The sequence below is a fragment of the Orbicella faveolata genome, unplaced genomic scaffold, assembly GCF_042242905.1.
Source record: "Orbicella faveolata isolate gen_17 unplaced genomic scaffold, um_ofav_v1 contig_3, whole genome shotgun sequence".
NCBI classification, from domain to species: domain Eukaryota; kingdom Metazoa; phylum Cnidaria; class Anthozoa; order Scleractinia; family Merulinidae; genus Orbicella; species Orbicella faveolata.
Genome location: NW_028301558.1, coordinates 15,553,275 through 15,577,664, shown reverse-complemented (window position 1 = coordinate 15,577,664; position 24,390 = coordinate 15,553,275). Strand labels below are relative to the sequence as shown.

The window sequence follows — 24,390 nt, the reverse complement described above, 5'->3', positions numbered from 1 at the left end:
TTCTATATAAAGGCATCCGTAAGTCACCAGCAGCAAGAAAATACATTTCAACGTGTTTCGAAGTTCTTGGCTGCTTAGAATTGCCGGCGACACTTACTGCAAATAACTCAGCTAAGCTACCAGGCCAGATGAAGCATCTGGTGATGTGCCTGCCTTATCAATTTTGAGTGCAACTCTGTTCCACAGCAGAAAAAATGTTTCTTTGTTGTTGGACTAACGCTCAGTTGTCACAGGTTTGGATTTCTGAAGAAAGATCTTCGAAAACATGAAGTAAAGCTTAAGAGATCTGGAAAAAAATTAAACTTACACATCTCATCTCATCTTCAGTTTCCGTGTTTTTGTAATTTGTTGCCATGTCTCTGATAGCAATCGATTCAACGCTTCCTGCACTTATAACCGTAAGCACGTTCGAGTTCGTGTTTTGTTCCTTTTCTTTTCTGTTTTTTTTTTTTTCTCTTTTTTTTCCAGAAACGTTGTTAAGCCATTTTTTGCTTCTTAATGGGATCAATGTGATTTAGTATTAAGAGATCAGGGCGTGAAAAAATAGAGTGGTGGCGGCCCTCTTTCACCAAAATCAGATCCACAGGCGTACTACTGTACCAAACAAGCGATTTGTGCATGTCATACATTCATCTTGAAGCTCTGTATTTCAAAGCTCTGTTTAGCCATGCAGAATGTGGCAATAACAGACCAGGAACTACCAACGATTGGTTTTTCCACTAAGCATTTGAGTCTGCAAGGGTATTAGATGTTCAAAGAATTATATGAGCTAGCCTCTTCTTCTGAGAATCCTGCGAAGAGTAATACTGGCCCAGATATTTTAAACAGAAACTTGTTCAAAATCCCAAATTGCTAATCAGTTCGCTTTTTACAAAGCGTGGAGGATTGAATCCGGAACCACCAAACACAAATACGACTAGTGGCAGGGAGGATGACTTGAACTTGGGACCTCCGGATTACAAGTCCAACGCCCTAACCACTAGGCCACATCTTCTCCAAAACTCAGGTCTAACCTTGAAGCTCTGCATGCATTTCAAAGCTCTCTTTAGCCAGAATGTTGAAACAACAGACTCGGTTTTTCCACTGAGCATCTGAGTTTGCATGGGCATTAGATGTTCAAAGAATTATAAGCTAGACCCTTCTTTGAAGAATCCTGCGACGGGTAATACTGGCCCAGACATTTATTTTCAGATGACGATCACTACGGGAGGAATAAGAATTTAATTTTTATCAATAAGCCAAAGGAAGTAGACAAAATGAGGTGGAAATCTCCGGTACTGAAGTGGAGGCTAATGTAGCAAGGTTACTCCTGGACGCAGATGGAACGCCTGGCCAGGGACTGGTGATTGGAGGGGTTTTGTCACTGGCCTATGTTCCGAAATGGAGTAGACAGGCTTCAGATCAGATCAGATTAGCGTAGCAGGAGGTTTTGAAATAAGGTAGATAAAGTAGAGCCTTTTGGAGATTTTAACTCCGGAGCTCAGCACGTTTTACTGTTTTCATAGCTTGACTCGAAGCAACTGGGAGCATTGCTCCACTGTACAATTTAGTCAGCTGGCCCCCATAGTTCACTTGTACCCATTTTTTCGTCTAAGTCAGGCACTGTCTTTCCCAGGAACAGAATCCATCAGGCAGACCTAACCTGGACCTGCAGGATATGGATACAGTCTGAACGCAGGCTATATGCAATGCGATTGCAGTAAAGGTCATTCTCCACTCACTTTTCAGAGTCCCTAGAACAGTTCGTGCAAAAGGCGAACAAAGTTTCTCTCCTTCTCCAAAACAGTTTTGCTTCTCACTTGCTAATGTTTTAAGTCCTTGGCCACTTACTGCAACTTACTTCTACCCTCTTGCGTTGACTGCTTATTTACTTCATTATTCTAACATACATTGATACAAGAACAAAACTTCTATTTTACATTAAAAATTAATCGATTATAACATTAATAATCTGGTAATCAAGTTCTCTCTTTGTCATGTCTACATTGCTCGCTTAAAGGTATACCTTTGCTCAACTAAACATATTCGACAGACCGAAAATAATTTACGTCACTACGTCTACTGTCACCAAGAAGAGCTCTTAGTTGTGCCACTGTTTTCATTTGCTCTTCCAAGAATGATAAACCTCTTTACAATATCACTTCAAGGCGATGTAACGCATAAAAAATGTCCGAAGGGGTAAAATGGGTCAAGGATTTGCCTTTTTGATAAATGAAATTTGGGTCAGTGGGACTGAGAATAACAGATAAAAAAAATGGAATTGGGATTGGGATTGGGATTGGGACTGGGATTTGGGAAAAACACAGGCTGGGAAATGGCAGGTATCCTGGGATCCTTAGGTAGTTCGAACTTGGTGCTGACGAACGGTTTTCGTAAGCTTTGGAAAATCCAAGGGTGCACAGGCCTTGAATTTCCTCTCGTTCCGTGCAAGCTAGTGTAATTGACCAAGGTGGTACTATATGTTTGCGTTCTCTCAGGCAACAAAAACTATTATTTTTTAAAGATTATCAATTAGCTCAGCCAGAAGTGCTGTCTCTGATTAGGACGTATATAATGGCTAAAAAAGTATCTTAAAACTTATTTGACATCCTTATTTACTCTATGGAACCGACTGCGTTCAACCGGATCTACAAGTTTAAAGGTTCTTGTAGGTTTGAAGGATGCAAATGTTTTTGTCAAATTCAGGGACCACTTGACCGTTAGTCGGGAATCTTAATGTCGCGTCCATTTTAAGCTGCAAAGAGGGATTACCAATTTAATCAGAGATGAGCTGACACTTTCCAACCTTGAATTCAGTCGTTCCTTTATCGTGGAATTGCACGCCCAACTTTTCTATTGCCTCCGTGGGTAGCTTAAGCTTTCTCCCCAGCCTTTTCAGCGGCATGGGACGTCTCCTGCTGACGCAGGTGAAGCCGGGTAAGCAGGGACAAGAAAAGGCAAACGAAACATCCTGCAACGAAACAAAGTAATACTACTGACCAAACCATAAACAATTTCACGCAATCAATCACACATAACGCAAAACGGCCGGTGAACCCCGTTCAGAACTGCCGAGCCTTTACCAGCGCGCGAAGTAGACTCGATTTTGGTTTTCCTCCCGTTCAGTTGACAAAACCAGTGATTTAGAGCTAGTTAGAGAGCTGATAGTACGCAAAATTAAAGCAAACGGGCGTAATTACTTCCAAAAGGCATCTACACGAGAAAACGCCATACTCGAAATGTTGAATAATTCATGTAATGTCTGACCAACGAAGGGCGGAGAAACTGGAAGGGAACGCTGCCATGCATAATATACCTAGTAGGCCAACCAATGGACTGAAAGAACCGGCATTATTGGTAATATTGTTAATATTAAAAATAGCACCAAAGTAAATATGAGTAATTTGTAGCCGCTAAATAAGAACAATGCGTTAACATCTGCAGCCGCCGCAACAACAGTGGCAAATGCCTAAGGAAACATGACATAAAGACAAAAGATATGTAGGACTTAGCTAGAAATCCTTCTATCATTCAGATTAGAATCAGTAACTGAAATTCAGATACACCTATCAGGAAGCTGCTCACCTCTGCGACACAGAGTTGTCCGGGCAAGCGGTAACCTACACACAGTCCCAGATCTTTCAAGCAACACCTTCCCTTCCCGCAGTCTGCAGTGTGACTGCAATTTAAAGACACCGGACTTGGATCCTTAGGAACATCCTTCAAAGCTCTAGCGATACATACACCAAGAGCAGACTTCAAATGCTTGTGTGGCTGCACACCTCTAGATTGATCTTGATTCCGCATACCAATGAGGAAATGACAGAATTCGGTCATTTTGCAATCTGCATGGGAATTACACGAGAAAGAGGTCTTCCGAGGAGGGGTTGGCGTTGCGTTTGTAGGCATTGGTAAGCATAACCTGGTCAAGTTATGGCAGAAATCTCCATCATTTTCACAGTCTGAGTCAGATGTGCAACCAGTGCGCGGGGTTGAACTTGTTGGTTCAAAAAACATGGTGAGGTTTGGTAGACAAATGTTGAAGAAGTTGTGGCAGTATTGTCCTTTGGGACATTCCGCATTTGTTTTACATGTTGGCACGCTTGGACGAGACGTCGTTGTCGCAGTCGCCGGAACGTGAGAGTTATCCAGACATGTTCCAAAAAACACATGGCAGGACTGGTTTTGGCGACAGTCTTGGTCTGTTTTACACGAGGGTGTTGTTTTAGTTTGTCCTGTCACTCTCAACTTACTCTTCTGTGTGGGCTTAATGAAGCATACCTTAAAAAAGCTATGGCACACCTCACGCTTCGCACAGTCGCTGTCATCTTGGCATCTCAGATTCTTCCTTCGTGGTTTGTTTGATGACGTTGTGCGACACTCAAGAGTATTTTGGCAGTTTGTGCTCTCTTTACGGTCCTGCAATACAATATTAATTTGACAGCATAAACGACGATTTTTGTATACTTTAAGCTCACACTAGGTCTCTCTCCGCGCTCACGAGAAAAGTCGTTGATTTCGGCACTGTTCCCTCCTTTTTCAGGATCGGAATAACTTAAGACGCAGGAACGGCCTGACAGACAATCGAACTTGCTTCACGTGCATACCAACAGACGTTAAAGAGCTCTAATCGCCCATCAACATATCAAATCATATTCAAATCAGAAGAACTTTAAATTTTACCCAAAAACATCTCAAAGGGTGGTACGCCCTTAAAGCACTTAGGCACCAATATAACAAATATTGCCTAATCAACTGAAATCTTAATTTGAGTCAACAATGACACTTTTCTGTAGACTGAGAAGGTTACGAAGAAAATTGTTCTCTTTGTACCACAGTTTGAAGAATTTTTCGTCGAGAACATATTGTTTTGCAGTCTCAGATAGGGACTTTGTCCGAGATAAAACAAAAAAAATTGTAGCCGATTTGAAGATTGAAAATACAGATTTCATTAATTCGTGGCTTAGTTTATTTGACGTACTTTACCCCACATAAAGCTCTGTGTCTCTAGTGTCAAACTTTATGTCTTATTGGTTATAACAAAGCTTCAACAAAGGATATATTAGAATAAATGCACAGGTACAGGAGCACTGAAAATAATGTCGTGTCTAATATGGAAACAAAATATCGAACAAATTCGAAGAGCCATTCTAAACATGGTCTGTCACAAAATATTATCTATGTCGCATATTTTTCTTTTTTTTTTTTTTTTTTTTCAAGTTCAGTATTCCTAGCAGTATATGACCTATTTTTAAAGTATGGGAAAAACAGCTGTATGCACCGCATGGATAACTTTAGCTTTATTTATAGCACAAATGATAATTTGTTCCTGTTCGTCTCTCTGTTGCTAGCCAATCGCATGAAGTAAAACATTTGGAGATGCGTTATTAACAAACAAAGTGATCGACATTCTTAAAAGGTTTTCTTGTCATCAAAGCAATTGCCTAAAGGAACTCAAATAAGTGTACTGTTTTAAATAGCAATTTAAGAAATATGGAAAATATGTCATTGCGGTCAGAGTTGTGTTCAATGACGCGTAATGAAAAAGTCGATTTTTCTGAGCGGATTTCCACGGTAGCGGAAACGTTTTAAAGACAAGATCAAATTTTAATATTCCTGACTCGATGTATCACTTTTGAGTTGTAAATAAAGATAGTTTTCCCATGTCCAATCGTTCATGGATGAAGGTTATCTCCAAATCGAACTAACTGCCAAAAGAGATTGAACGAGTGGTAAAAAGTGAATACTGCAATGGTTTTTTGCAGCATCTCTATTCACTGGATTCTTCGAGAGATAATAACATTGAGTGTCAAAGCCAAGGACCGAAGTGGTGGTTATGCTAATGGCCTTGCATCAAAAATAGACGATCTTGAGAGTAAGTTAATTGAAATTTTTGGTGATAAAAAAAGGTTGGAGGTTTTTGTGCAAAAATAGCTCATCACGTCTGATGGTCAAGTGTCTTTTGAGAAACTTCTTTGTTTTGCTAAGTAAACATTTATAACAAAGCGACAGATAGAATTTAATTTTGTGGCTACTGATTAAGCTTTCTACTGCAATATACGGAGACACGCACGAAGAAAATTGAATGAATTGAGTCAATCATAAGTTTCTGTTTTACGTTTTCAGTTCATGGCCGCTGAGAATCTTTTCGCATAGACTCTTCTTGTCGGAATTTACTTTGCTGGGCATTGTAGCAGGACTAAACAAGCCTCCCTTTTTCCTCGTTCATATGCATCATTGAACCATGTTCAGAAAAGCCTACAAAATATTGCTAATGTACAGCTCCCTTAATTCAATATGTTCAAGGGCCGTCGTCCTAGTTGCTGTCTGTTTTAAGCTCACCGCACAGGAAGAACGCTTTGTAAGATAGGGTGGGAAACCTTAAAAGTTATGAAACATGCTAAACAAGCCAAAGTAGCCTATTGCACTGAATTCGGTCCTGAAAATTACTTAAAAAGCCACGATAAGCACTTCATTTTATGGGGAGGGGAGGGAATTACAGGAATAGCTTAATCACCGTCAAAAATTAGGTAATTCGTGGCCCTTTCGATCAACCCAGGAGGTAATACCAGCTCTAATCTCTGTTTGTATGCGAACGTCCAAGTCGCAAACCCCAGTAACAAAGGCACAACGCCATGAGAGCCTACGAGTAGTCGGTAAGTAGACAGTTACGAACATATAAGCCGCTTACCTTCAATGCGTTTAAATCTGTGTCGCCTCCATTGGCCACCAAAGAAGAAGAGACTGTCAACAAAACTAGTGCTGTTAGACAAGCTCTAGAAGTCATCTTGAGACAATTGACAAATACTCGAATAAGCCCTTGACTCGGCTGAGTGATTCAGTGGTGTGACTTAATTGTATTGAGGCACAAGCTTGTTCCGTTTGAATGTCTTGTAATTTGTTTGGGTCGCTCGGCGTTGTAAAAGCGAGGTGTGTTCGGGAAATCGACCCTACTCCATCGGAAGTTACATTCCTTGACACAAGGCAGACAAGCTGCGGAGACTTAATAGTAAATTTTAATTGACGATAAATGGAAATAAGTTGTCCACCGTCTACTTTGATCTCCCCGGTCTTAATCAAACAAACTATTGCAAATATGCCATCTTCCTTTTTAAATGTGCTGTTTGCATAAGCTACTTTCTCGGTTCAGTTAATTAAAAACGACTTTTGAAGAGGTCTTATGTGTGTTGCTAATAATGTTTACCTTAAAAAAAGAAAGAAATTTGACGTCTGAAGTGATGCACAGCGATAAAACTCTTCCTGAAACAACAGTAGGTTTTTTAAGTAGTAGTTGTGCATTAAAATCCTAACCCAATGATTCGTTGACAGCATCGTTGACTTGGCCTTATTAGTGATAAAAGATTTCAACATCCCCCCAAATTACTGCGAAATTCTTATCCTGTCTTTCCTAAATAGAAGGTAAAAAAAAAAGCGAAAAAACCATCTGTATTTTGACCCCAAAACTGATTACTTTGGCAAATGCATGCAAAAACGAATGATTATCCCTCAGAAATTTATTGTGATGAGGTGATAATGGATATACGTTTTGGTATCTTATCAGATGTTCGTTCGTCTATTTGGGTTTCTCTCTCAAGTGGTATTTTCCGACGGCACGGCCCTGGCTCGCGCTGTAAGGAAGGGCGTTTTCTCTACGTCCGCCATGTCCAGCTCAGAAATAGAAATGGTTTCTCTCGCTGCTACTCGGTTAAAAAGATATTAGCACCAACTGAGAGATATTTTACTCCGCTATATTTAGTACGAAGATACTGTCCTTGCGGTGAGAGCTATCCACAAATATAGAGACAAGAAATTTAACTACGCAGTGAGTGGGTGTGTTGCATGGGAAGGGAAGGTCTACAGGGTAGCCCACACTGAAATGACCCGCCGAATCACCGTTGAGTTTTTCGGATTTCAATCGGCCAGCCCGCAGTCCCACAAGCGTTTAAAAGTGCTCCATATTTGGGATATATAGTTCGACCCCACTCGAGGGCCACCTCATTGTTACCATTTCATTTACGGTAGGAAGTCAGGAAAACCTCATGTAGTGACAAAAACAAGGCCAGCGAGGAACATTGTTTTCATGTTATATCTCCGTCTTATCAAAGGAGCAAAGAAAAGAAACGAACAAAGACATGATATAACCATTTCCACATCTTTCGATCTCGGCTCCTTCTATTTGAGATTTTGGTGAACCGTCGTCGTTGTCCGCTACTTTGTATAACGTGTTAGCCTCGAGCATGACAATTTAAGTTGCTTTGAAATAAAAGTAACAAAAACTAGGGCCTGGAATGTGATCCGATCACATGTATTGGCTCTGAAGTATGTAACCGACTCGCGAATCAGAGCGAACCGCCCTTAAATGATCAGGGAAACATCACGCAAAACTAAGAGGCCCGCACGTTCTGATCTTTTGATTCGCAAACTACAGAAATATGACACTCTTAGATTTGAAGTACCACTTCACTCTGCCAGTGTAATTCTGGGCCGACACAGGCAGAGCTGTCTAGGCAACCATACACTTGATCCAAACAGTAATTTATAGCTCAGAGACAATATTCAAGGAAATTCAATTGAATAGAGGTGCAAGACTACTATACAATAGGCCTTAGTAAGCGACTGAATACTCCCGCTTCCAACTTAATGAGTTTACAGACTGTATAGGTCAATCCCCTTTGTTCACTCTAATGTTTGGAAAGAAAGCCGCGTGGAAAAGCTACAGCTTTCGAACCTGGGAAAAGGTCTGTGTTCGCCGCGTTAATGCAATAAAATAGGTGGTTTCTCGGCACTTCAGATAAACTAAAATAGGCCACACACTTGGACTACCATAAGCCACACACTTGGTAATGGAAACGATATTTTCGAGACGGTTGGAGACTTCAGAGCACACACCAAAGCGCTTCCTTTCGGCAAACTTGTAAACTCCCTTACCGTCTTTATCTTAAAAGAATATTGTTTTTCCGGCCTAGACTGAATATTCCTATTTTTCGCCGATTTTAGGCTGAAAATATTCCTGGAAATATTGTTAGATTATTGTTTATTTTAATAGAGAGTTAAATGAATACAAAGAAGACTATGCCGACACAACGTCAGATTATCTGTCCTAGCATGTTTTTGATGGAGTTTAAGCAATTCTGCAGGTAACAAAGCCATGTTTTTAGTATCGAACATGCAGCTATTGCTGTTTTTCTGTCTTCTTTTGCTGTTTAAAGAAGAGAAAGGAATAATTTTATACGGTCTCGTTAAAAACATTTAGTTTTTTTAACATTTACAAATTTTCAACACACAAAAATTGTATTCTTTCCAAAATCCTAGCCTCGGGTTTATTCTTAAAATGTCCTTAAAATTTCGTAATTTCCAGCTCGATATCATTACAAAATCTTTACTTATACAAAAAGAGAGTATGAAACGCTTCTTCACGACTAGCCATGACTAGCCTACGAGCAAGCTCTTGGAAGCTCTTGTTCCACATACTGTAAGAGCTGCCATGAGAGCCTGCTCGCAGGCTACCTGTTTTGCGATCAACTGTCAACGAAAGAAGACAATAACTAACATGTAAATGTAAATGGTGGTTCCCCACGAAAAGGAGCAGTCTGATAGGTTGTAATTTTGCAACGAATCGCTGACAAATTAACTTCCCCCAGTCAAGACATGATAGCAGAAAAAGAAAGTCCTTTGTTATCAAGTACTAAAAACCATTTTTTTTCCCTAGAATATCAGTCCGGCAGAGAAATGTTTACGGAAGTGACCTAAAATGCAAATACATGGGCCATACTTTACCCTATTTTCGGCAGAGCCATTATAAAATATTTTTATACAAAAATAACCTTTTTTATTTTAAACTAGCTTTTTCGGTCTTTATCTGTTGGAGAATATTGGTCACACTTTCTATGTTTTAGAAAGTTCATACGGACCGCGCCTTCCTCTGCGTTTCGCTAAAAAGAGAAGGAGTGATAACATCATTCCACAATACTAACCTCGCTTAAGTTCAATAAAATGTATTTAGCCTCTTGTTTTCATCCCGTTACACTAGTGCGGCCTTCAGCTCGTCCCGCTCATCGTGTAACATACCGTATGACTCCGCGATTTAGCGCTTTCCTCGTGTACCTTTCAATAAAAACCGCTTGAGGCAGGTTAACCTCAGAAAAGTTCTATGCTATGAGCTTTCATCTGTCCCGTTCTCCTTGGCTTATCAAGATGACAGCTTGAGGAAGACAACCAAGAGTACCCTGGCAGCTCTTATTGAAAGCAAAGTTAATGTTTGCCCACGACTCCAACCTTTCCCACGACACAACATTCATCTCATCGACGGCATGGCTTTAGTTCAAGTACTGAAATCAACGGGGAGTTGCACCTTTGGCGAACTCGCATCCAAATACTTTAAAGCTATCATCACATCACTCGCCAACTGCAAAGAAGTTCACATTGTCTTCGACCAACACTGGGATGCGTCGATAAAAGCAGGAGAACGTGAGCGCAGAGGTTCCCTGAACGCTTCGTTGGATTAAGATCCACAGACAAATCTATGTGACTTTCTGTCAGAGTCGGTTTGTATCTTAGGACGACAGCAGCTCCCTCCTGAGAAGAATATTGTCATTGCTGGAAGATTTGACAATGGCAGACGGGCAGGGATAGTCAGAAGAGGTCACTGCGAAGACGTGGACGTTCTGGAATCAGACCACGAAGAAGCAGACACAAGGTGAGATAAATAGTTCCTCACACCCATCTATAAAGTTGAATCTGAGACGTCGATCTCAATCCAATTGAAAACATATTACCCTTTTATTAGTGTAACAACTTTATATCATCATTAATTTAATGTGTATTGTTGTTTGACAGGTTACTGCTGTATGCTAAGTATGTTGCAGATACCTATCCAGAGTGTCGTATTGTCTTACAATCACCAGACACGGATGTCCTTGCTCTCAGCGTATTCCATTTTTCTGATATCAACTGTACTGAATTTTGGTTCAAAACTGGCGTAAAAGACCGTCTCCGTTATGTTCCAGTTCACGACGTATCGCAAGAGCTTGGCGAAAAAATGTGTCGCGCCCTTCCGGCCTTACACGCCATTACTGGATGCGACTCCACCAGCGCCCTTGCCGGAGTCGGTAAGAAAAAGGGATGACAGGTAGGCTATTACGCAATGAACAGCATCAAGACAGTCTAGGTCTTCTAGGTTCCCAGCGAAACCTGCGTGATGGCATCGCCACCCAGTGTGAAGCTCTTATCTGTGATCTCTACCCGAGCTCAAGGATGAAACCACGCACTGTGGATGAGTTGAAGTATTTCCTGTTTTGTCAAAACAGAAAGCAGAAGAACGAGCTTCACCCACCCACATCTGACAGCCTACTGCAACACTTGAAAAGAGTTAACTATCAGACGTTTGTTTGGAGAAAGGCTCTGACTGCGATCCAGCATCTCCCGTAGCCCGAAAGTAATGGATGGGTGAGGGAAGACTCCTCACTGAAGCCGGTTTACATGACAAAAGAGCCAGTCCCAAGTAGCCTGTTGGAACTGACGAATTGCACATGTCAGAGAGGGTGTCAGAGCAGCTGCTCGTGTAACAACACAGGCTTATCATGTTCAGAAACATGTTATTGCATGGCCAGCAGTGACATGTGTAAAAATCCGCACGGAGTTCTCTTAGACGTCGTTTCTGATTCTGATTCCGAGGACTCTGATTCTGAGTGAGAACAATAATTCTCGTTGTTATTATTGGTATTATAGTCATAAGTCCAAATATTGCAGTATCTTTGATCAGAAACGAATAACGGTAACATTTTCTTTCTTCGTCATTTACAAGTGATTGAGAATTTTTGCTTGCTGCCTCCAAGGGACTAGCCTCGTTTGCGTGCTAGATCTAAACTGATAAAAAGTGATAAACAGTTTTTATTTCCAAAGGCTTTGCTAAGACGATAGCAAGAGCAAAAGAAAGTTAATTTAATAAAGAAGGGATACATATTTCGTTTTTGCGAGGTTGTTCTTCAAAACAACGGCGAACGCACGTTTGTTAATAGTCGCACATTTGTTACTGGTCACGTTTAAAATCACGTGACCAATCACGTGACATACTTAACCACTTACAAATGAAGCAGATGTATATTCAGAGAATTTAGCTTAAGTGGTTGATTTCGTTGATTTTCACCAAGAAATAGCGATGTAAACTGCGTTCGAGTGTGTAGCTTCGTTTCCATGCTGAGCCGTGGGCTGGGCAAGAAAACATCCCCTTAACTCGAAACCTATACCACAATTCAACTTTACGAACCACCTGGCTTTGATCAGGAGGTCTTTCTCTACAAGAATCAGGCGTCAATAATTTTCTGTGGCGATGGTTGAACGAAACTCCCATTTTTCGCTTACTGTTCCCTGACTATATCTTTAAGGCTTTTCCCGGGTCCCATCTCCCGCTTACGCGCCGCGCTGTAAAGTCGACACATTCGTGTAGACCAAAGCGAGATGAAAAATGCGCTTGTATAAATAGAAACTAACGCCTAGAGAATTAAGAGGCAATCAGGGTTCTCTGAACTAATACTTCGCCTCTTATGTAAATCAGAGTGCAATGAAACAATGCTCTGATTTGATACTGTATTTGTAATACAGGAGAGCTTACTGACATGTTATGAATTTCACGAGACAAGATCTTGAAGTTGCCGAGCTATAGTGTCCTCTACGATGAAGCTCGTGTGACGTTCTGGCCTCAACAAACGAAGAACTTAGCTGGTATCCAGCTAGCCAACTTGACCCCACTCTTGGTCAATAATCTATATTTTTTGCTATGTACTGGCAATGTGGAGTATGTATTACTGCATGTAGAGTTATGTTCGACTTTGTAAGGTTTTGGTCAAAGATCTGCTGAAGTATAAGAACTCGGGCCGCGTATTACGATCTTCAAACAAGCATTTGCTTGATGAGCCCGTGGCTGATTTAAAAACCTATGGTGATAGGGCATACTCCGTTGGTGCTCCAAAATTGTGGAATAAGTTACCATTGGACATCAGGCTATCACTGTCAGTTACTGTATTTATCGTCTCTAAACGTATTATGGGACTGGACGAATACAGGAACTTGTTTAACATCATTCATCTTCGGTGACCTACGGGAAATGCACATTGTCGAACATCGTCGGAAATCCGTCGAATTCTGTTGTTCTGGTATTGTCGAACAAGCCCAGGGAACAAGGCAATCTTCGGAAACAGTACGACTAATTATAATTCTGCAAATCGAACACTGTCGAAGAAGACAATCTTCGGAAATCAGACTAAATAAATTCGGCAAGTCGTGCAATGTCCAACGAGACAATCTTCGGAAATGCGACTAATTCGGCAAATCGAACACTGTCGAACAACACAATCTTCGCAAATCAGACTAACTGGGCCGAGTTGTGCACAGTGGGACCGGCTGATCTTCGGAAATCCAACAACTGCAGCAAATCGTGCAATGTTAAAAAAACGAGCTGTGTGCTAAATTTGGTTTCATTGTCATTTATGTTTTAAGAAATATAACTAATAAATTATTTTCACCAGTAAAAGTCTTTGACCCAGGCCTTAAGGTCATTCCCCAGTATTGCACTGCGCATTCCTACTGCGCATAATTTCACGCGTGATTAGCGCGCGCGCATTAAAAGTGGCGGCTTTTTCTTTTTCAAGGTGCTGTTGTTCCTAAACGAACATGGGGACCCCTCATTTTTATTTCAAAATCTAAGTTCCTATAATATAAACAATCAATAGGCAAAGGTTCACAAAAATCTCAGTGCACTTAAACTACTTGAGCGAACTTACAGCGAAAGCTGCTATCCACATGTCGTTTCTATAAAATTCAGTCAATTTCATCTGTCGTATCTTCCCGAAGGTGTTTTTGTTTCAAAATTCTATCAGTTTGGATTTCTCTTGTTCTCGTTTCGTTGCTCAAGCTAGGGCGGGGGGGGGGGGGGGGGGGTCTCTAACTAAGAATAAATCTGCGGTGCGATTGTGATCTTTGGCGGGAAGCCGTCATGCAGTCGCTGAAAGAGTGTTAACCGCTATTTTACCAAATGTTTTTCTCTGATCTAACTAGTAGTTTAACCAATGCATCCAGGCTCATTCTCTGGCATCTCATGACTGGAACCCTTTAAAAATTGCTAAATGAGTGAGACCGGTAAATCAACTCTAGCAGACTTGCTTTTCAACGCGAAATAAAATATACGAGGGAAGAGGGTCGTACAGGGGTATTCTCGTGATGCGTGATTAGCTGATTTTGTTTTCCGTGAAACGTGAATTTAGGAAATTATTCTTCGTGATCCGTGACCTGAAGGTTTTCCGTGACCCGTGAAGAACTTGAATTATTAACCGAAATACGTGATTTCACACTCTATTCTACGTGGTTTTGAGACGCGAGTCCTCCGAATGGTTAGAGTCGTCTATCGAGAGTAACTTAGGTATGCTATTTGCAATATGGGGCCTTGACTTAGCCTCTCACGATTTTGCTTTCTTCAAACACTCTTTCTAGAGTAAGAACAGGTTATTTAAAAGAATATCTTACTTGCTTATTTTCGTGATTCGGGAAAACGAAATTTTTATATCCGTGATCCATGATTCTCCATTTTTCCCGTTCGTGAACCGTGTCAGAGACCCCCCTGTACGACCCTCAGGAAAGCACTTGTCCGGTCCTGCGGTAGCTTTGAGGAGTACTATATATCGGAGCAGGGATGGCGCAGTGGCGAAGTGATGAGAGCGCTCGCCTCCAACTTAATGCAATATCAACTCAATTCAACCAGGATAGAGGACCGACATGAAAACCAGGTCACGCTTATGTGGCTTCCCCTCCGAATATTGTAATTTATTTCAATTGATTTATTTATTTTTTAACAGTGCGTGTGCATTTGACGTTTTTAGAAAAGTGTAAAACAAATTGGAAGGAAAGTTAACCATCTATCCTATGTTGTTATTCATGCCCATTATTAATATTGCTTCTTTTTTTTTTGCGGCGGTATTTACTCCGGAAAGCGTCACGTAACAATTACAAATAAAAAACGTTGCCGTGTCCTTCCCGATCAAAAACAATTAGCTACGTACATCAGCGCAAGGAACAGGCAGGATTCTTTAAAAGAAAAAGGGCAGCCCCACTAGACTCAAGCGAATAGGCATTGCGTTGCGTCCAGCAGGGTGCGGCGCTTATGCGCAGGTAGTGTTTTATGCGCGTTCTTCGAAGGTTTTTTTCGAGGGGGGAGGGGGGGAGAGAAAAGGCTCTTCTGGATGATTCTGGTGTCAGTTTCGTAAAAACGCATAGTAACTGCATGTTTAACTCCTACTCCTGTGGATATCAGCGTATGCGCATTGAGAGAGAAGCGGTTTTTGTTAAAAGATACACGAGGAAAGCGCTAAATCGCGGAGTCATACGGTATGTTACACGATGAGCGGGACGAGCTGAAGGCCGCACTATATTCTAGTGTAACGGGATGAAAACAAGAGGCTAAATACATTTTATTGAACTTAAGCGAGGTCAGTATTGTGGAATGATGTTATCCCTCCGGCTCTTTTTAGCGAAACGCGGAGGAAGGCGAGGTCCATATGAACTTTTAAAAACCATAGAAAGTGTGACCAATATTCTCCAACAGATAAAGACCGAAAAAGCTAGTTTAAAATAAAAAAGGTTATTTTTGTATAAAAATATTTTATAATGGCTCTGCCGAAAATAGGGCAAAGTATGGCCCATGTATTTGCATTTTAGGTCACTTCCGTAAACATTTCTCTGCCAGACTGATATTCTAGGGAAAAAAATGGTTTTTAGTACTTGATAACAAAGGACTTTCTTTTTCTGCTATCATGTCTTGACTGAGGGAAGTTAATTTGTCAGTGATTCGTTGCAAAATTACAACCTATCAGACTGCTCCTTTTCGTGGTGAACCACCATTTACATTTACATGTTAGTTATTGTCTTCTTTCGTTGACAGTTGATCGCAAAACAGGTAGCCTGCGAGCAGGCTCTCATGGCAGCTCTTACAGTATGTGGAACAAGACCTTCCAAGAGCTTGCTCGTAGGCTAGTCATGGCTAGTCGTGAAGAAGCGTTTCATACTCTCTTTTTGTATAAGTAAAGATTTTGTAATGATATCGAGCTGGAAATTACGAAATTTTAAGGACATTTTAAGAATAAACCCGAGGCTAAGATTTTGGAAAGAATACAATTTTGTGTGTTGAAAATTTGTAAATACAGTAAAACTAAATGTTTTTAACGAGACCGTATAAAATTATTCCTTTCTCTTCTTTAAACAGCAAAAGAAGACAGAAAAACAGCAATAGCTGCATGTTCGATACTAAAAACATGGCTTTGTTGCCTGCAGAATTGCTTAAACTCCATCAAAAACATGCTAGGACAGATAATCTGACGTTGTGTCGGCATAGTCTTCTTTGTATTCATTTAACTCTCTATTAAAATAAACAATAATCCAACAATATTTCCAGGAATATTTTCAGCCTAAAATCGGCGAAAAATAAGAATATTCAGTCTAGGCCGGAAAAACAATATTCTTTTAAGATAAAGACGGTAAGGGGGTTTAAAAGTTTGCCGAAAGGAAGTGCTTTGGTGTGTGCTCTGAAGTCTCCAACCGTCTCGAAAATATCGTTTTCATTACCAAGTGTGTGGCTTATGGTAGTCCAAGTGTGTGGCCTATTTTAGTTTATCGGAAGTGCCGAGAAACCACCTATTTTATTGCATTAACGCGACGAACACAGACCTTTTCCCAGGTTCGAAAGCTGTAGCTTTTCCACGCGGCTTTCTTTCCAAACATTAGAGTGAACAAAGGGGATTGACCTATACAGTCTGTAAACTCATTAAGTTGGAAGCGGGAGTATTCAGTCGCTCACTAAGACCTTTTGTATAGCAGTCTCGTACCTCTATTCAATTGAATTCCCTTGAATATTGTCTCTGAGCTATAAATTACTGTTTGGATCAAGTGTATGGTTGCCTAGACAGCTCCGCTTGTGTCGGCCCAGAATTACACTGGCAGAGTGAAGTGGTACTTCAAATCTAAGAGTGTCATATTTCTGTAGTTTGCGAATCAAAAGATCAGAACGTGCGGGCCTCTTAGTTTTGCGTGATGTTTCCCTGATCATTTAAGGGCGGTTCGCTCTGATTCGCGAGTCGGTTACATACTTCAGAGCCAATACATGTGATCGGATCACATTCCAGGCCCTAGCTTTTGTTACTTTTATTTCAAAGCAACTAAAATTGACATGCTCGAGGCTATCACGTTATACAAAGTAGCGGACAACGACGACGGTTCACCAAAATCTCAAATAGAAGGAGCCGAGATAACAACTATCGAAAGATGTGGAAATGGTTATATCATGTCTTTGTTCGTTTCTTTTCTTTGCTGCTTTGATAAGACGGAGATGTAACATGAAAACAATGTTCCTCGCTGGCCATGTTTTTGTCAATGCATGAGGTTTTCCTGACTTCCTACCGTAAATGAAATGGTAACAATGAGGTGGCCCTCGAGTGGGGTCGAACTGTATATCCCAAATATGGAGCACTTTTAAACGCTTGTGGGACTGCGGGCTGGCCGATTGAAATCCGAAAAACTCAACGGTGATTCGGCGGGTCATTTCAGTGTGGGCTACCCTGTAGACCTTCCCTTCCCATGCAACACACCCACTCACTGCGTAGTTAAATTTCTTGTCTCTATATTTGTGGATAGCTCTCACCGCAAGGACAGTATCTTCGTATTAAATATAGCGGAGTAAAGTATCTCTCAGTTGGTGCTAATATCTTTTTAACCGAGTAGCAGCGAGAGAAACTATTTCTATTTCTGAGCTGGACATGGCGGACGTAGAGAAAACGCCCTTCCTTACAGCGCGAGCCAGGGCCGTGCCGTCGGAAAAGACTACTTAAGAGAGAAACCCAAATAGAAGAACGAACATCTGATAAGATACCAAAACGTATATCCATTATCACCTCATTACAATTAATTTCCGATGGATAATCACTCGTTTTTGCACGCTTTTGCCAAAGTAATCAGTTTTGGGGTCAAAACACAGATGGTTTTTTCGCTTCTTTTACCTTCTATTTAGGAAAGATAGGATAAGAATTTCGCAGTGATTTGGGGGGACGTTGAAATCTTTTATCACTAATAAGGCCAAGTCAACGATGCTGTCAACGAATCATTGGGTTAGGATTTTAATGCACAACTACTACTTAAAAAACCTACTGTTGTTTTGGAAGACTTTTAACGCTGTGCATCACTTCAAACGTCAAATTTCTTTCTTTTTCTAAGGTAAACATTAATATATAGATTTAGCCAAGCCTAAAAGCGTAGCTCCTGATTCCAAAAATTAACCATACAGGGAAAAAAGGATTTGTTTTTTTTGGATCAGAAACTCAAAATAATATCAATTATGAGCATGTAATTGTTCAGCGTGTGGGTTTGCTACTCTTTCCAGTAAAATTTTAACAAACCATACCCACTATAAGCGTAACTTAAAGATTGTAAAAATTTTGCACGCAGTATATCAGGGACATTCCAAGGGACAATAATTGTACATGGAATATATCAGACGGAAAGTCCACAACGTGCCAGAGGTTAACTTGCACCAAAATTATGCCTTTGCATGTACTCCTTCTTTCTTTCCCAGAGTAATAACCTGACTTGAGCCTGCGATCGAAAAACCAGTACCTGGTCAGCCGTCAACTTTAAAAAAAAAACGTGACCTCAATGAGTTCTAAACCTGAGCACATGATATGGTCACATGATACTGGTCAGTGGATACCTTGTTTTGACAGCTGTCAATAAACCATAAACACGGATGAGCAATATCAAAGATGCACCTATGTTAATGGTGCTATCTTAATTTTTAAGGTATTGGGCTTCGCGCACGGACAGTCACGTAAGAACCAAAAGTTTTAGATCGATGGGTTACATAATTTTCTAAGGCATGGGGCTCCACTCGCACACAGGAGCTCCCCTATAATGAGATTCATTTCCTACTACTCAGGAGCTGTTACGAAATTACCTTAAATCATTATTATTTTTTTTAATTAAATAATGCCAAAAATTAAATTATAAGGAAGGAAGCAATATCAGGAAGCTATAAGTATTTTACATTCCCTGTACAACTTGGGTAACCTACTGAAGGTTATGAGGTATTGGTACATTGGTCAGCCAAGCCAAGATATGTTTGAATTGGCACATCAATAACATTACAGCAGAATGGATAAACAACAACTATATCCTATTAATATACTAATATAATTTACCAAAAAAATTATGCTGTACTGCAGTTTCATCCCACTAATTCAAACTTGGCCATTTTGAATTCCCCGTCATTTCAAACTCAAAACCATATCCCTAATGGATTTGTACTCAAGTCAAATACTATCAGCTATTTCAAACTATTTTTTTGTTTCCCATGAGGGTTCAAAATGGCAGAGTTCAACTGTATATAAAAAAAACACTTGTGCGTGAAACTTTAATGGGTTATTTCTTCCAAAAAAATTATAACTAATAAAAAATTTAGGGCAAAGAAATCTTTTCTCTTTCTTTTTTTTTTTTGTATTGAAAATAGCATTTTTATAAATATAAGAATTTAGGATGAGGGGCCCAGTTCTCTGTAATAGAAATATCAACATCATTACGCATATAAAAAATTTAGGGCAAAGAAGTTCTTGCCCCATCCAGTTTTATGTTAAAAAAAATATCATTTACATACATGTACAAATAAAACATTTGGGGTGAAGAAGTTCTTGCCCTGCCCAGTTCTCTAAAACACAATTCAATTTACATACCGATAAAAAGTTTAGGGCAAAGAGGTTCTGGTCCTGCCCAGTATCCTGTAATAAAAATATCAGTTACATACGTATAAAAAATTTAGGGCAAAGAAGTTCTCGCCCTGCCCAGTTTTCTGTAATAAAAATATCATTTACATCCATTTAAAAAATTTAGGGCAAAGAAGTTCTTGCCCTGCCTAGTTCTCCATAAAAAAATATCATTTGCATCCATATAAAAAATTTAGGGGGATGAAGTTCTCACCCTGCCCAGCTCTATGTAATAAAAATATCATTTACATATAAAAACATTAGGGTGAAGAAGTTCTCACCCTGTCCAGTTCTCTGTAACAAAAATATCATTTACATACTTATAAAAAATTTAGGCTGAAGAAGTTCTCACCCTGGCAGCACTGCTCTCTGTAATAGAAATATCATTTACACACATTTACTATATGGCTTGCGTTTGTAGCCAGTATATCACGTGCTCTGATTGACTCATTCTAGGGCATTATTCTCCCATAAAATAGGATGAGAAAAACATTTCAATTGACCATTGTTTGTCGTCGATAAACAAGGAGAACGTAGAATTCTTTTAATATGCATTAGTTCACCTGTTTTGCGCAGCTGGTAACGGTGAATGCATGGCCAGATAAGTGCTCCAATTAACAGATGGCTTTGTTGTTTTGATTTTGTTTTTAGGCCATATAATCGACTACCTATTAACCTCAAATGTTCGGTCGTTATGGGAAAATCTCAAACCTCAACCTTTCCATATTGACCTTGCTGTCACTTGATCAATACTGCACGGTCTTGGTTTAAGATTTTCCTGTAAAGACATCATACTCAGTTAAATAAGTAGTTAATAAAACTATTAGAGCAAAGAAGAGGGGAGAGAGAGAGAGAGAGAGAGAGAAAGAGAGAGAGCAGGGAGAGGAGAGAGCTGTTATCAACTAAATATCATCTTATACGTATGTAAATGATATTTTTATTACAGAGAAATGGAAAGGGTGAGGATTTCTTCACCCTACAGTTGTATTAAGCATATATTAAATGATATTTTAATTTACATTGTTCATTACTGAATATAGCCCTTTGTACAAAATACCTCACTGTACATACACCAAAGCCAGACATGTAAATTCCAAAAACCTCTCAAAAGGAAAACAGGGGCCATGTGCCCTTGACCAAATCAAATAGAAAATCAAAATCAAAGTCCCGGGGGTGGGGGGGGGGGGGGGCACTGCCATATATGGGCTATATAGGTATGTGCAGCTGTGAAGGGTATGGTTTTCAAGCAGTTTACTCTAGGATAGGGTATATAAATCAGAGCGTTTGGGTTTGGATAGGGTATAATTTTTCACAAAACTGACTAGTTGGTCGAAGATTTTATCTAGACTAAGGAAACCAGGAATTGCCCCTCAAAAATATAAAAAAATCAAATCGGCAAGTTTAAATTTATGCAAGTCAGCCTCAACAGTGTCGATAGATTGGGGGATTTGGGGAAATTACTCTAGTATAGGGTAGCAAAATTCAGCTGAACTAGCTCTGGTATAGGCTAAGGGTTCCAGGGTTCCAAGGTCCCAGCGGCACATCCCCACCCAGAAATTCCCAAAGTACCCCCCGCCGGGATCAAAGTAGAGCTTCATGTGCAAACAGGGTTTACATGCATAATCTCGACATTTCAACTGAGCATTTCACCAAACCGAATTAACTGAACGAGAGGAAATTTAAATAAACACAACATGCATATATCACTACATCTGAGTAGCAAACAGCAAATCCTGTTTTAATGAAGCCTGGATGACCGAAATTATCAAGAAAAGGATGCAAATTCAAAGTAAAGCCAAGAGATGCATTTACAAGCCTGAAAACTACACTCCAGAAGTTCAAAAACTTAAAGTGCTAAAGTTTAATAATTTATTCACGCTTAAGCATAGATTTGAATATTCCTTTTGCTTACGGCTTTGCAGTCATTTTATCGGCAGTGGCTTTACCAGTCTTTAATGCGCAAGGATTTCACCAAACCGAATAAATTGAACTAACAAAACGAGGAAATTCCATACTTTGTAAACACAATTTGCAGATCACCACAAAGAAGCAAATTTTGTTGGCTTCGGCTTAAAATGGTTTATTGACCTTTCTTGGTTTCCAACAACATAGGAGGGAAAAAAAGACTCGCCTTGCTGTGTTTACAAATAAGCTTACAGTTTGATTATTTTTAGACATGAGGTTGTAGTCCGTGAGGCTTGCAAAAACTATTTGTTCACAATATGGAACTTAGGCCCGTTCCAAATGCCGCTCCATTCATGCGCCGAACCTAACTGATGAGTTAAGTGCGGCAGAAGAGCGGCATTTGAATCAGTTTGGTTTGGCAGGTTAGGTTTGGTGCGGCAAACAACATTAAATTCGGCAGGGTCTGTCGCATTATGCGACGTTGGAGCAGCAGCTGATTCATACGGCATTCTCCTCATGTGTCGAACCTAATGCATAAATTACTGTAATTTATTTTTCATATAACAGGACTCGTGATTGGCTCAAAATTGAGTGGCATGACCAGTCATGCATGAAGCTCGAAGTCGTCGCTAAAAATAAAGACAACAAAATACCAGCATGTCTTCAATTTATGAGAAACGGCACTGTGTAAGCGAGTTTCTTTGGCGCAAATTCATTTTTTTGCTTTTTCTTCGTGACAATAGCCCAGCTTATTAGATTTCCCTTTAGAAAGTCCATTTAACCGGGAGAAAACCTGTCTAAATACGAAAACTCAACCTTGAGTTTGAATTTGCTTCACTAAATATTGCTATAAAAGCATGATAACAGCGAAATGTTAGTCACAACTTTTCTATTTGGACAGAGTTCGTGAATTCAGAACGCATATTTTCTAGTCGAAAATTGTTACCACAGGTTTCCCAAATTAAGTTCGACGCAAGTACGCCGTCTAAACCAGCCGTCGCTCCAAAGTCGCTCTAAAGTCAAACTTAATCAAGTTTGGTTCGGCACATGCGTGGAGCGGCATTTGGACCGGGCCTTACAACAACTTCCACAAAGCAACTCCAGTGTTATTATTTAGCGATGAGCAAAATTAAAACGATGTAATTTTAAAAAAATGTCTCACAGCATTGCCTCAAGCCCGGGGGGGGGGGGGGGGGGGGCTCCCATATGGAATGGACAGGGATGTTCGTCGTCTCGCTTAAGGGCATAAATTTCAGATTTTGGTCTCACTTAGGGTGTTCTGGGCAAAACGTCATTATTTTTGGCTGTCAAGGTCTCGTTAAGGGTTGCACGCGAAGAAATAACAAAACAGAAAGAATTTTGATTCTTTATATTTACTCAATTCATATAAACAAATTCGCCATCATTAAAAGTCACTGTACCTTTTTGTCTGTTTTATAAACTGGTCTCTTTTAGGGGTCTGCATAAGCTTCGGCCACGCCCAGATTGGTCTCTTTTAGGGGTTAAATTCAAAATTTCCGACGAGCATCCCCGTCCACTCCATATGGGAGTCCCCCTCCGGGGCCTCAAGTCAGAAGACTTTGAAAAAATACCTATTGAATATAAGGGAACTTGATAATTTGTATAGGAAACACTTGAAAACACCACAACAATAGATAAGTCGCTTACCGCGAGTTCGGCCACTGGCTAAATCTTCCAGGCAGAAACTTGCAGCAAAAGTAGTAAAGACTGAACTGAACTAATCCTTTCGAAAGATCAACGAATCAACACAGTAAACATCATGTGACTTTCCTTGCACGGCTGCACATCTCGACGCGCGAATTAACTTGCGAAGTTCTGTAGTCTTCTGAGACAATTTGACGGCCATTTCGCCTCCTTTCTCAAGCTCTCGCTAGCTCTGCTTCATGGCATTGCTCGGTATTGTTTCATCTCCTTTCTCTCAGCCCTAACTCGCTCTAACTCACGACATTGTTCAGTACTGTTTCACCTCCTTTCTCTAGACCTCGCCACGCCTGCTCTCTTTCGCGATCTTTTCGTGTTACTAGTAATATTCTTGCTCCCGATTATTTTCCTTCACGTTCTGCCTCAATTAAATCCTCTCTTGAAAACATTACATTATCAACTCCGCTATCATTTGTTTACATCGCAATGCGGTGTACATCATTTGTTTTTCATCCCGCCAAAAAGATGGCGTTCTTGAGCGCCCCCGTTCGGGCTACCTTGAGACTTCCCTCCCTCTCCCCCAGAGTCTGTACGGACGGACGGACGGACATCGTTCGTACGGTGACGTCATAACCAAATTTACTCGTCTTGATGGGCTACCAAAATTTCTAAGGAATAGATGCTTCGCTGGGGCGCCTTCTGCCCGTAGGAGCTCCGCTATTGGCAGCACACATAAGACCTTTACAAAAGTCGTTTTTAATTAACTGAACCGAGAAAGTAGCTTATGCAAACAGCACATTTAAAAAGGAAGATGGCATATTTGCAATAGTTTGTTTGATTAAGGCCGGGGAGATCAAAGTAGACGGTGGACAACTTATTTCCATTTATCGTCAATTAAAACTCACTATTTTAAAAGTCTCCGCAGCTTGTCTGCCTTGTGTCAAGGAACGTAACTTCCGATGGAGTAGGGACGATTTCCCGAACACACCTCGCTTTTACAACGCCGAGCGACCCCAACAAATTACAAGATATTCAAAGCGGAGGGGAACAAAATTTA

The 24,390-nt window shown here is 40.4% G+C and overlaps 1 protein-coding gene, 1 long non-coding RNA gene and 1 pseudogene across 3 annotated transcripts; 1 reads left to right on the top strand and 2 right to left on the bottom strand.

Moving 5' to 3' along the window:
• Positions 1-1,850: 1,850 nt before the first annotated feature.
• Positions 1,851-7,421, bottom strand: LOC110041903 (uncharacterized). Its single transcript, XM_020747231.2, has 3 exons — positions 6,671-7,421; positions 3,565-4,398; positions 1,851-2,950 (listed from the first exon to the last, which is right to left on the bottom strand). Exons 1-3 carry the CDS (start codon positions 6,764-6,766, stop codon positions 2,756-2,758), a joined length of 1,125 nt encoding a protein of 374 aa, XP_020602890.1. The 5' UTR covers positions 6,767-7,421; the 3' UTR covers positions 1,851-2,755.
• Positions 7,422-10,289: 2,868 nt separating this feature from the next.
• Positions 10,290-12,088, top strand: LOC149106557 (uncharacterized; annotated as a pseudogene). Its single transcript, XR_016209597.1, has 3 exons — positions 10,290-10,446; positions 10,486-10,675; positions 10,816-12,088. The product of XR_016209597.1 is annotated as an uncharacterized LOC149106557 (transcript).
• A 6,221-nt stretch (positions 12,089-18,309) lies between these two features.
• Positions 18,310-24,077, bottom strand: LOC149106556 (uncharacterized). The gene is made up of 2 exons (XR_016209890.1): positions 23,340-24,077; positions 18,310-19,781 (listed from the first exon to the last, which is right to left on the bottom strand). It is a non-coding gene; the product is annotated as an uncharacterized LOC149106556 (long non-coding RNA).
• Positions 24,078-24,390: the final 313 nt, after the last annotated feature.

Excerpts from the sequence above, each read along its gene's own strand:
- LOC110041903 (XM_020747231.2), bottom strand. The coding sequence starts at position 6,766 with ATGACTTCTAGAGCTTGTCTAACAGCACTAGTTTTGTTGACAGTCTCT. Across the intron at positions 4,399-6,670 it reads CAGATTTAAACGCATTGAAG|GACCGTAAAGAGAGCACAAA; the intron begins GTAAGCGGCTTA and ends ATTGTATTGCAG. Across the intron at positions 2,951-3,564 it reads GACAACTCTGTGTCGCAGAG|GATGTTTCGTTTGCCTTTTC; the intron begins GTGAGCAGCTTC and ends GTTTCGTTGCAG.